At 39.7% G+C, this 12,811-nt stretch overlaps 1 protein-coding gene across 1 annotated transcript in view; it reads left to right on the forward strand.

Moving 5' to 3' along the window:
- REPS1 (RALBP1 associated Eps domain containing 1) overlaps positions 1 to 12,811 on the forward strand; it is a 60,707-nt gene that overhangs the window by 25,474 nt on the left and 22,422 nt on the right. Inside the window, 3 exon segments of the mRNA XM_042463447.1 lie at positions 1,163 to 1,299; positions 6,059 to 6,139; positions 10,676 to 10,763. Coding sequence (XP_042319381.1) covers positions 1,163 to 1,299; positions 6,059 to 6,139; positions 10,676 to 10,763 — 306 coding nt within the window.

The raw sequence follows: 12,811 nt of genomic DNA on the forward strand, positions 1-12,811 counted from the left end.
TCATTCTCAGATCACCATCGTCTTCTTCTCTACAGAAAACTAGGTGCCCAGCAGCATGAGTAGTGCCAGTTATCAGTTGGAACAGACCCATGATTGTCATGGCAGACATGAAGACCTGTGCCATTCCTGATAAGGTTGTGTCAGCATGGATGTTGAAGTCCTCCAGTGGCACATGCCATGGAGACACCAGCACCACCCTTGAAACCACCCTGGGCAGCTCAGGAGGGGAGACGGTTGAACAGCAAGGCACACCAACAGAATCTCTAATCGAACAGATTAGAGTGTGGAAATATTGTGTGTAAATAAACACACTCAAACCCTTCAGACTGAAGGATAGGGTGCCTAGTCAGGGGGATATTATCCTAATAAACCACTGTAACTCCAGTTCTGCCCCCCCCCCCCCGGTCTCACCTGTTGCTGCACAAAAAAAATTGGTGGGCAAAGCTGAGAGAAATCTCACCCACAGGCACACACACTCAGTCACAAACTAGTCTCTGTAATACATTCCAGGTCTACTTGTTCATCCAGGATCAAGTCCTGAATGGCAGCTATTTTACCATTCACCAACCTGGCATTCAGCAGCAGCATGGGGGGTTGCTGTCATGGCTATCCATATTACTGGGATGGGAGACAATTTGAGGGTGACTAATACCCTGTTGTAAATCTTATCCCCAGGATGTGCAATCATCTCACATTTCCATATCTCCCATTACTCTGTATAACTTGAATGGCTGCTGCCAATAACATGGCACGAGTTATATAGAGTGTTAGTGACTGTTATAAAAATGTGTCCTGTAAACCCATATTTGGATTAGATTAGGCCATGAAAGTTAAATGGAAAAATTGCAGGCCTGTTTGAAATTTTATTAATCCTTTAAATAACACAAATGAGTCCTTAAAATAACATATTTAAGTTTACAGGATACAGAAGGTGAAGCAAAGTGGACTGTTGGGGAAAGGGAAGTCGGGACAACTGAGGCTGCCTTTTTGCTTGCAGAAGGCAACTCTAGATCAAAGTCAGTAAATGTAAATAAACATCTTGTGTTAACAGATCTCTGTAATTATGAAAGGAGGTTGATGTGTGGAACAAATCATGGTGAGTAACTAGACATTAATACAAATCTGTAAGACAGTAACATGCTGTTGTATTTGGCATTCATAGTGGTTCCTGTATCAGAAGTGGGAGATCAGTCTGGTGAGGTAGGTTATGCAAGTTCACCAGCAGAAGCACCTCCAAGCAAATCACCATCAATGCCATCACTAAATCAAGCATGGCCTGAACTGAATCAAAGCAGTGAGGTTAGCAAAATGATATTCTTATTTGCTGGAAGTTTTTTATTATTATTTTAAGAATTAATGCATGGTATAAAATAACTTACATGCTGTAACATCCAGATTGTCTACACTTTGAGGCTTTACTGAAGTAAACAACAAGCTGTCTATGTCAGAAGTAGGCAACTGTGCAGGAAGCTACTGTTCGCCCCTATACCTCTCTGGAGGCTGCATCAGCATAACTCACTGAATGTGATGTCATGTCACCTGTGGTCTCCTTTTTCAGATGAAAAAAGGCTGAGAGAATTTTGAATAGGTGGATGGATGGGAGAGGAAAACTGTTTTGCAGATTTTTTAAATTTTTATATTTTGTGTTTGGGGGCAAAAAAAAAAACCACTTGTAAATTTGGGGGAAATGCTTGGAGGACTTTGGGGGGGGGATGCCAGGGGGCTTTGAGAGCCACAAAAGTCAGGTTCAAGGTGCGCTTTCTTCACCCCAATTAATAGCCTTTATCCCAAGCTATAATAACTAGGGAAATCGTTTGGGATTGTCAACATATGCTCAATTTATACCTTTATCCAAAACTAAACTTTTTTGTCGTCTCTTGTGATTCACATAAATGGAGGGACAGAGTCTTGTGCCTGTACAGAGCCACATGTAGAGTATTCTAGAACTCAGTGATTTAGCAAGAACTTTACCCCACTTGCTCATTGTGCTTCTTCCCTCAGAATCCTTTTCATGTCAGCATTGCTATCTTTTTCCTTCAGTAAATATATTGTATATAGTTACATTGTATTAATCCATGCTCACGTTCATTTATCTTCTGTTGATGGCATCATTTTTGAATCTTCATTTTTGAAAGCCCATCTCTCTCATCAGTTTGAAAAAGCCTTATGGCCTTAAAACAGGGGTAGGCAACCTTTTTGAGCCGGGGACTGGGTTGCTGTCCCTCAGGCGACTGGGGGGCCAAAGCCCGGGGTGGAGATTCCACCTTCCAGGGGCGGGGCCGCATGCCGTGGGCGGAGCTTCCACCCTCCGGGGGCCAGGCCTCCTCCTCTTTGCTGGCCCAGTCAGAGGCCGGCAAAAAAGCTGGCTGCTGGAGGCCTCCCCCTCTTTGCCGGCCCCTGACAGGGCCCCAGGCCCCGTCAGAGCCCGGCAAAAAAGCTGGTGGCAGCTGCCAGCGCTGGAGGCCTCCTCCTCTTTGCCGGCCCTTTTGCCGTCGCTGAGGCCCTCCTGCAGGCCTCCGGCGAGGGCATCGGGCCGGCCCGCCGCCGGAGCCCTCCTGGAGGCCCCCGACGAGAGCAGCAGGTCTCCCAGAGGCCGCTGCCAATGGCGGCGAAGTCTCGCGCAACCTTTTATGTGGTCGTGCAAGACTTCGCCTCTAGGCCGCCACCATTTTCCCCCCAAAATGGCGGCGAAGTCTCGCACGACCTCACCGCCATTTGGGGGGGAAATGGCGGCGCCCGGAGCGGCAAAAAGCCGCAATTGGTGGTGGCGGCGGCGGCAGCCAGGGGCCGACCGAAAGGCCTCTGCGGGCCGCATCCGGCCCATGGGCCGGAGGTTGCCGACCCCTGCCTTAAAATATTTTTACCTGTTCCTGAAGGGGGAGCAAAGATGGTGCTCACATAATCCACTTTTTTACATGTTTGTGTTTTTTCCTTTGGCAGTGGGTTCAGAATTGTGGAGAGTGTAAAAGCTCACTTATACATGATGAGTGAGTGGTTAGGGGTAGTGTTCCTGCCAAAATTGCTCAGCTCTAGAATGTTTGATTCATGGCTCTTTCCAGATGCAAGTACCTATTCATTATGTGAGCTCACAGTTGACCACATGACGAACCAGTTATAGGTAAGCAACCTATTATTATTCATCTTTCTTCTCTTGCCCCTATTGCTTGTTAAAGGTGAGCTATTTTATTCTGTTTTAAATCAAAGCACAAGGCACTTTGCTAATTTAACTGTATCACTTATAGGTATGACTCCATCTAGAAGTTATTGTGTGGATGTGGACTGTGATGAAGATTAGTATTTGGGACAAATCATTAGACTGCCTAGACCAGTGATGGTGAACCTTTTAGAGACCGAGTGCTCAAACTTAAAGGTGTTCCCACACCGGGTGTTACCCGGTGCCAGGGGACAAGACTACCAGGAGGACGGGACTTCAGGGGTTGGGACTTCTGCCTTCTGGGGCGGGACTTGCTTGGAGACAGCTGAACCCCTGGGAGGGTGGGGAGAAGAAGAGAAACAGGCACGTGTCAGTTCCTACTCTTCCCCCTGTCCCCTCATCTCTCTGTCTGCCCTCAGAAATGGCTTCGTCTGCCAGAGTGGGCACACATGCTGTAGATTCACCACCATAGGCCTAGACCATAGAAAGTATATGGAAGTCTAATATAATCAAGCTACTGTTTAAGCAGCCATCTTATTTCATGATTTATGACTTGACCAAAAATCTTTACTTACTATGTAAGAAATAAATACTCTGTTAGGACAATCATATCAGTTACTTGGGCAAGCCTTTGCAAACCGTGGAGTTAGACTGAGTTATCTTGTTACTATGCATATCTTAGTCCAAATCATTAACTCAAAATTATGATTGCTGGGCATGCACAATTATGGTTGCATTACAAGTGTTGCTAAGTTAGTAGAAGGATGGAATTTTTAGTACCTCTTAGCCAGAATAACTGTTTTCAGCCTTTATGTTCAGACTGTGTATACCTCCAGTTACAAAATGTTGTGGTCAAACCAGAGATGGCAGTTACTTTCATTATATTTCAAGCCTTTAGAGGTCCCTAGTGGGAACTGCTTAATTTGGGCAGTGAGGGGGATCAAAACTTTATAGTAATTGCTGTGGTATAAGTTAATGATAGGGAACTTTGAAATCTGTAAGTTTAGAGGTGAGCATTGTAGAACATAAATGAATAGATTACAGTGAAACAAATTGAAAGACATGACCCTGGATTTGGAAGGTAATATACATGAAGGAGAGGAACAGCAGAAATGGCAGGCTTTTATTTGCATTGGGAGGTAGTGCAGATTTCTGAAGAAGACTCTTTATTGTTTATTACCAGGTGTATCATGTTGCTAGCTGAAGCTGAAGATTGGGTTATGGTGGGGAAAGAATATGTTTTTGTTGTTGTTGTTAAGGAATAAGGTGAAATACAAACTCCTTCAGTTTGTCATAGCTAAGTGCCTCATGCTCTTTCATTGTTAGGTTGAAAGCCAGGAAGAGACAAATAGGTAGAGTCACACTGGGGTTGTAGTACATAGTCATGAAGTTGGATAAACAGACAAGAATTTGATGTTGGCCAAAGTTACTGACATGTCACAAGTGGTTTTGTTTGTTTGTTTGCTTGCTTGCTTGTGCAGGGTGTGTGTGAGACTTCAGTAGAAAATCTTAAGATAAAAATATCAGATGTGTCATGCATTATTTTTAGAATGGTCATGCTGGTTGTCAGATTCTGAGAGTTATGATCTAAAAGAGTAACATTTGTCTAGGAGTATATTGTGCAGGATCTAACAGTTCCTTAGATTTATGCACAGGAATTGTGCTGGCACAGCATTAAAGTTTTAACTGCTAAAATTGCAGACTGCTTTGAAGCTTCCTCAAATGTTATCAAACTGCTGTTGAGAAACTCAAGGCTAAAACTCATTCAAATTACAGCAAACTAATTCCACTGTTTTGGAATTTTGATATTTATATTTAATACTTGGAGCATTTCATAGGTAGACATTACATGGTCTGTTAACATGACACATAGGGTTGTTTTTTTTCTGTTCCTGGAAATACTTAACTCTCAAGATAGGAAATACTGTACTTGCTAATGACAAATTTCCATGTGGAAATAATCTACATTTTGTTAACCTACCTAAAATGTCTCTTAAACCCTTCTTGACCTTATGTGAACTGTTTATCCCTGAGTAGCTGTTTCTGTAGTTAGGCACTTCTCACATGGTTGGTCAGTCAAATAGTCTCCCAGTCATGTATCAATTATTGATTGATAACCAGTTTACTAGGTAAACATATAAAAGCTGTCTGAAAATAGGTTTGTGGCTGTGTTTTGAATTGACTAATAATTACTTACCATTCCACTAACTGAGAAACAGTAACACTTCTCTTCTGAAGACATAATCCAATTTCCTAATCTTAGACCAAATTCTTAATTGCTTTGATGCCTGATTAATTCCTGTTGTGTCACTTAGGAAAGGAGGGTTTGAACGTGGCATTTATGTTTGTAAACAGAGCATATCTTAAACATGTTGAAATTATTGCCAAAGCAGATTTCATTATTGATTTACAGAGTTTGAAGTACTAATATTTTTCATTGTTTCAAAACATTTGGAAGAATTGCATTGAAAAGTCAGATCTAATTCTCTTACTGCTTTTGTAATACACTATAAAATTTCCAATATTTTATAAGGAAAATTTAAACTTGATTTCACATTAAAGTGGGGAAATTGCAAAACTCCAAAAACATGAAAAGTTTTCATATTATATAATAGCAACATGGAATATATTCAGAGGTTTCCACTTTTGTTGGCTTGATTTTATTGATAGAATCACATGCTTTCTTTCATGTAAACAAAATCTGACTTTTGCTCATACTCATACTTGAGACAGATGAATAATCCTGGTTGCTTTCGAAAATTTGCAAAGTATGCCTTTAAAATGTTGGTATTGGCAATTTCTAGAAATAAAACAGCTAGTGCAACCTCAGAACTAAGCTAAATCTCATTTAGAAAACCTTTACTCTGTCTCTCATACTGACTTGTCTCTCCTCTGTCTGTTCAGCAGTGGGAGACATTTAGTGAACGCTCCTCAAGCTCACAAACCCTGACCCAATTTGATTCTAACATTGCACCAGCTGATCCTGTAAGTCAATCACTTAGCTTGCTTGATTTGAAATTAATTTTATTAACTCTAGATTTTAATTAATTGTGTTTTGCTTGGTAATGCATGATTCTACAGTGCTTGTGGATAATGGTGGCAGTCCTAATGATCTTCATTTGACTTAAAATTTACAGGAAGAGTCTATATTTGAATAATACAGCTTGAGTATCCCTTATTTGAAAATCCAGAATGCCCCAAAATCCTGAGATAGTGACACCTTTGCTTTCTGATGTTTCAGTGTACACAAATTTTGTTTTATGCACAAAATTATTAAAAATATTGTATAAAATTACTCTCAGGCTATATGTATAAGATATATTGAAAACATAAATGAATGCTGTGTTTAGACTTCAGACCCATTTCCAATAAGTATATGCAAATATTCCAAAATCTGAAACACTTCTGGTCCTGAGCATTTCGAATGAGGGCTACTCAACCTGCACGTCATATGAAAATTTTGACTATTTTATATTTTACATCTATGCAAGAATGGAAGATCTTTTCATTTGTGGAGCATTTTCACTGTGCAGAATGTCATCAAATCCTTACTCATTTTGCCAGCCCTAACAGATATATGTTTTGTATTAGTTGTGAAGCTCATTAGCTGTCTTGCACTGAAATGGGATTGATACAGTATCAGAAAAATATGGTAATTTGCAAAAAGCTACTGCAAATCCGCTCTGAACAAATGTTGCCAAAAAAATTCCTAAGAGAGATTCACTTTAAGATCGCCAGAAGTTAGAAATGACTTGAAGGTGCACATCATGCTACCATGTACACATGCAAGACTATCATATATGACCCTCTATCTGCTGCACCTTCCTAATACACACACACACACACACACACACACACACACACTTCTTATATTGTATAAGATTATTAAATGAGATTACTCTTTTTCTCCTTTGGATTCCTTCTTAGTCTATTCTACTGCATGGCCAGTATGGGCACCAAGAGGCCTGTTCTTACTTTGATCTGCACCTAGGGAAATTGGTCTGTATGTGATAACTGTCCCTAAAAGAATGAATAGTGTTGTCAAACAATTCATGCATCTTTATTCTTCCTAGTATCATATTGCTCTTACCATTTTGAACTTGGGCCCATTTGCCATTAGCATGTCATTTCACAGAATCTTTGCCAGCAGCTGTGTAGATGTAATTCAGTGCCTTGTGAATCCCACAATGTCATTAGACAGTAACATCACTGGCACTTAAAAGTAGCCAGGAAAGGATTCAGGAAAGGGAAGAGCTTTGCTTGTCAGAAGTTCCTTGTTTCTCAACTCTCTGCAGCTTTTGTGGGTTAAAATGTTAAACTTCCTTGTAGTAAATGATTCTGTAAGATCTTAAAATCTTCTCCCTGCTCCGCCCAGGGCTGTTGTTCTTTCCTCTATGGATTTAGGCTCATAGTTTGGGAAGACATTGCTCTAGAGCAACAGTTCTTAACCTGTGGCTCGCAGCCACTTTGGGAGTCAAACGACCCTTTCCCAGGAATCGCCTAAGGCCATTGGAAAACACATATTTCCGATGGTCTTAGAAACTGAGACGAAAATAATTTTATGATTGGGGGTTACCACAACATGAGGAACTGTATTAAAGGATCGCGGCATTAGGAAGGTTGAGAACCACTGCCCTAGAGCTTCAAGAAGGACCCAAAAGCCATGTTTACATTTCTTCCCAAATTATGGAATTTTAGCTGTAGTTTAGCAAAACAATTCTTCAGAAGATTTTTTAAAAGATTATATTCTTTTTATATTTCTAGTGAGTAGGTTTTTATTTTTAAAGGGCTGATAGTAACTGTGCAACTTCATGTCACAGATAACAACTCTCTTCCCAACCTTTGTTTGAGCTTTCCTCCTCCATGGTATATTCTTCTGTAGTTGTAATATCTGCATATTTTAGAAGCAGGAGGAGAAAATGCAGCCCATAGGCTCAATAAGCCCCTTAAGCCTCCTAGCAGTCCCCAGCAGTGTATGCATTTATTTAAAAGTGACATACATACATACATACATACATACATTATTTATTTATTTATTTATTTATTTATTCATTTATGTTATTATATTATATTCCACCTTTCTCCTAATACAGGAATTCATATGTAGTTTTCTATCCCCCTCTTTGGCCTTGGAGGAATGGAAGTGGCATGTTTATATTATTTAAGTAAAGTCTCCTTGCCAAACAATGAACAATATGTGACTCACTATGGCCCAATGTCTGTTAATGTGCTCTAAATTTCTGTATATTTACCTGCCTTATTATAAAGATTAATAATTTAGCCCTGAGCAATTATTTGGAAATTCATATATTATGTGCAAATTGCTAATGAATGTTTCAGATGTTTTGTTAGCGGTGACTACCAGTAGTCTGCACCATCCAATGCAGTCTTTCACATTGTGTTATCATGCTTCTCTGCCAGCAAAAGAATCAATGCACACTGCAGTATTATCACAAATATAAGGATAGGCAACTGGAGCAACTGATCACATGAATAGCAAATACAGAAACAAGTAAAAGGCATTGGAATAAGAGGAATGCACATTCAGAACCATACTAACATTTCTGACTTCATGCATTGAATGGGAAAATATGCATGAGACTTCTACATACATTTACTTGAATATGAATAGAAGCCTCCATATAACCAGGAACCCTGCTTTATTGGAGTTCCCAGTTAGGCACATTACTCAGATTTAAGAAAAGAAGAATAGAAATGTACATACCTTCTCCAGGGAATCTAGTATTGCAAATCATATCAGCTCATGTATCCCCCATCCTTACTCATGTACAGTGGTACCCCGGGTTACGAAATTAATTCGTTCCGCGGTTAATTTCGTAACCCGAAATACCTTCGTAAGCCGAATTCCCATAGGCGCTAATGGAAAAATAGCTCTCTGCTGCCCTCCGGTGGCGGAAAATAGCGCCGCGGTTTTTTCGTAACCCGAAGAAACCTTCGTAAGCCGAAGCAATAAATCCCTATGGGATTTTTTCGTATCCCGAAAAATTCGTAACCCGGCGCATTCGTATCCCGGGGTACCACTGTATATATACCTTGCTTAGAACACTGGAGTAAATTTTTATAAATAGAATATGTGAAGTTTAAAGAGAGATGTGATATTGGTTTACATAATAAATAATAAATAATAAATTTATTTATATTTTCCCGCCTCTCCCAGGTGGATCGAGGCAGGATTACAACCTAATATAAGTATACAACTATAAAGCTCATCAATAAAATATATAAGCATTTAACAATTTAACCGTTTAACAATTAAAAACACGCTATCGAAGTGACAGTGAGGATAGAGGTATTCCAATCCTAATCAAAGAGATGGATCCATGTATTTCATACAGAGTCAGGTGGGTATGCTTGCTGGAAGAGATACGTCTTAACTGCCCTCTTAAACATCTCCTAGGACGTAGTAAGACGGATCTCTTCCGGAGACTGTTCCATAATCTAGGAGAGGCTGCAGTGAAACCTCTTAGGGAAGTTGAAGCTAGTCTGGTCGTTTTTAATTCCAGCAGGTTCTTCTCCAATATTCTGAGAGTGCGGGGCGGATTATGTAGGGAGAGGCATTCCTGTAAGTAACTCGGGCCCAAGCCATGTAGGGCTTTAAAGGTAATAACTAACACCTTGTATTGCGCCCGGAAGCAAATCAGTACATAGGTACTCATATGCTGGGTTTCATAAGTGCAAAGTTAGATGTTCACTTTGTGGGCTGTTTTTCTTTGTGTTTTTCCTACTAAAATGGGCATGTGAATGAAGAGCAGTAACAACGTCTTTCTCACACTTCCTTTTTATAATACAAACCAAACACATTTTCTGGTATAACTATAAATAAAACCACCATGTTGAAGAAAAGACTGATCATGTTCTGCATGTTTGCCGCTCCACAATATGGGAGGCATAATCAGACAAAATGAGAAGAGTAAAGCTCCCCTAGAGAAGGCATAATGCATATAGTAAAATCCATGTGTGTTACAGAGAATGCCCCTAGTGATCCCCAGTCTAGAAACCCACAAGGAAGATAGAAGGGAGTGTAAACAGAAAAGGGGGCAAGTCCCCATAGTATAGTGAGTCAATATTGCTGACAGAGGCCCGGTCCAGACGGGCTCTTTAGCACGTCCTGGCGACGTACGAGGGTTGCCTCAGGGCGCCATTTCCAGACCTCCCCGCAACCCTAGCACATCACCAGGACGTCATTGCTGTGCGGCGCCATATACATCACTGTTGTGTGCCGTCCAGATGGACCCGTCCAGATGGCGGCGGTGCTAAAAGGAGCCACTTTTCAGTGCTCCTTTGTTTTCCACATAGCCGCACCACACAATTTGGTTGCTGCGGCACGGCTACGCGGAAAATAGAGGCGGCTCCCGGCCGCCTTTTTCTGGCGGTCTGTACCCTGCCTGAGTTTGTTTTAAAGATTCAGGCTTTTAATGGAAATATTATATAGCAATATGGGTCTACTCAGCATAGAAAGATTGATTTAAACTAAATTAATTTTATCCCTCTGTGTCTTAGGATACTGCTATTGTTCATCCTGTTCCTATTCGGATGACTCCAAGCAAAATTCATATGCAGGAAATGGAGCTTAAAAGAACTGGAAATGGTAAGCAGTAGTTATTATACTGATCTCTGTCTCAAACTGGCAACAAAGACTGGAAAGGAAGTTGGAGAGCTCCTCTTCATCAATGACGTCCCTGTAGCTCAGCCTGCCATTCTAGATGCCAAAAGTTAAAAACTGTAAACCAAGAGTACCTTGGCTTTTTGCTCTTATATGCCTGTCAAGGCATAGCTTTGAAACACCTTGAGTGTAGGGGATAAAAACACATTCATTAGATGACTGTGATGAAAATATGCCTGCCTCTCAGCAATCTTTTCTAATTTGTATTTTACTATTAATGAATATTTTTAAAAAATATATTCCACCAGAAATTAGTTGAAAAAAACATTAAAAATTGATGAAATATTCCTAAAATTCAAAACATAGGAACCACATTGTGTTATTTTAAAAAAAAGCCTTGTCCTTCTTCATTAAAAGGATCCAGTTTGTTGTAAAACTGCCTTGTTGTCTGAACTTCTTTTGGCTTCATGTAATCCTTTAGTTTAATCATGAACTATTTGACTTGTTCAGGCAGAGTGCCCTAAATTATAAATCTTTCAGAAAATTATCTTTATTTTCCATAAGCATTTCTTCAGAATTTGTTCTGTGTGATGCTTATTTAATAGTGCTGTGACTTGAAAATCTCAAACATGAAGGTTTTTTGAACCCCATTACAGTGGCATAACAAACCTGGCTCAAGTGCAATATTTTTCAAGAGCCCAACCTCTAGTGTGAGAGAATTGTCTTTGTCTTCCCTCCCCACTACAGCCCTCCGCATCACCATAAAGGTGACTCCTGAAAAGCTTCCAAGCCCTATTGAGTAGATTTAGTGCTGCAAAGAGGCTCACCAGTGCAAAAGGGATTGCCCTCTTCCCAGTTCTGCTTATAAAAACAGTTATGTCAGGTGAACTACCCTTTTGGAAACTGGTAACCAATTTTCTTTCATATGAATTCGTATAGATTTCTGCATAGTAAAATACGGAGCTTAATGGAATGAAATCTAAACTTAATATCAATTTATATTGGCTCATTCATGAAGAGTTTTATAATAGGAAATAATTCCAGTTGCCTCGTTCTAGCAATGTTGTTTCTCTGTGCCTTGTATGAAGGAAGTTTCCATCAGATACATGATGTGAAAGGTTTAGGATTTTTAATGCTAAACTAATGTAGGTTATATTTGTAAAATTAATGTCTTGATAAAAATAGGCATTAAAATAATTTTAGAAATACTGATTTTATTGTGGATATTTTATCTGGAACAGTATAACTTCTATCACAATATTATGTAAAGTTTCATAAACACTTGTCTAAAAATCATATTTTTATAAGTGGGCTGTAAGGCTAATTCCAAAGAGTCTGTTTTTCTTATATTCAGTTTAAATTTGTTGACAGCTTCCATTATTTTGTAGTCTTCTGTAGCTGCCAGGAATTGGAAGGGTTTGATTAAGTAAGGACTTGGCCAGCAGCTATTTTGTTAGTTTTCTATATTTACTGAATGTTATCCCATATGACTTAGTATCTTATTTTATTTGCTGGTGATTCTAGTGCTGAAAACAAAAAAAAGTTGCTAAAATACAGGAAACTGTGTTTTGTATCCTTTGCTTAAATAAAAATTAGCAATATAGTATAAATAAACTATATTAAGCCAATATAGAAATATTGTATACAATGCAATATAGTTTTTAGATAAAAAAGATAATTCATTATTACCAAAAAATCCTTTTCAACATCTAAAAAGAGCATTAGTGTTTCCTTGCTTGTACTGAGGGTGGAGTCCAGGACTTGCCTTCCACTTTGGAAGGGGCAGACACATAATTTGGTGGGGGGGAAACCCCAGCCACAGTTCATTCCCTTCAGCAGGCTTCCCTGAACTTTGAACCTACACAGTGGTAACATACATTTTTAGGCACTTGTGGGCCATGATGATAGTGATAGGGAAGAGGTAGCAAGGAAATCCCCTACTGCCAGTCCATTAGCATCTGTATGTACTGGAGTCTGGATTCATATCTAGATGTTTGATTTCAATGACAGAGGTATTTGAATTGCAGATCCTG

Source organism: Sceloporus undulatus, chromosome 1, assembly GCF_019175285.1.
Source record: "Sceloporus undulatus isolate JIND9_A2432 ecotype Alabama chromosome 1, SceUnd_v1.1, whole genome shotgun sequence".
Classification (NCBI taxonomy): Eukaryota; Metazoa; Chordata; class Lepidosauria; order Squamata; family Phrynosomatidae; genus Sceloporus; species Sceloporus undulatus.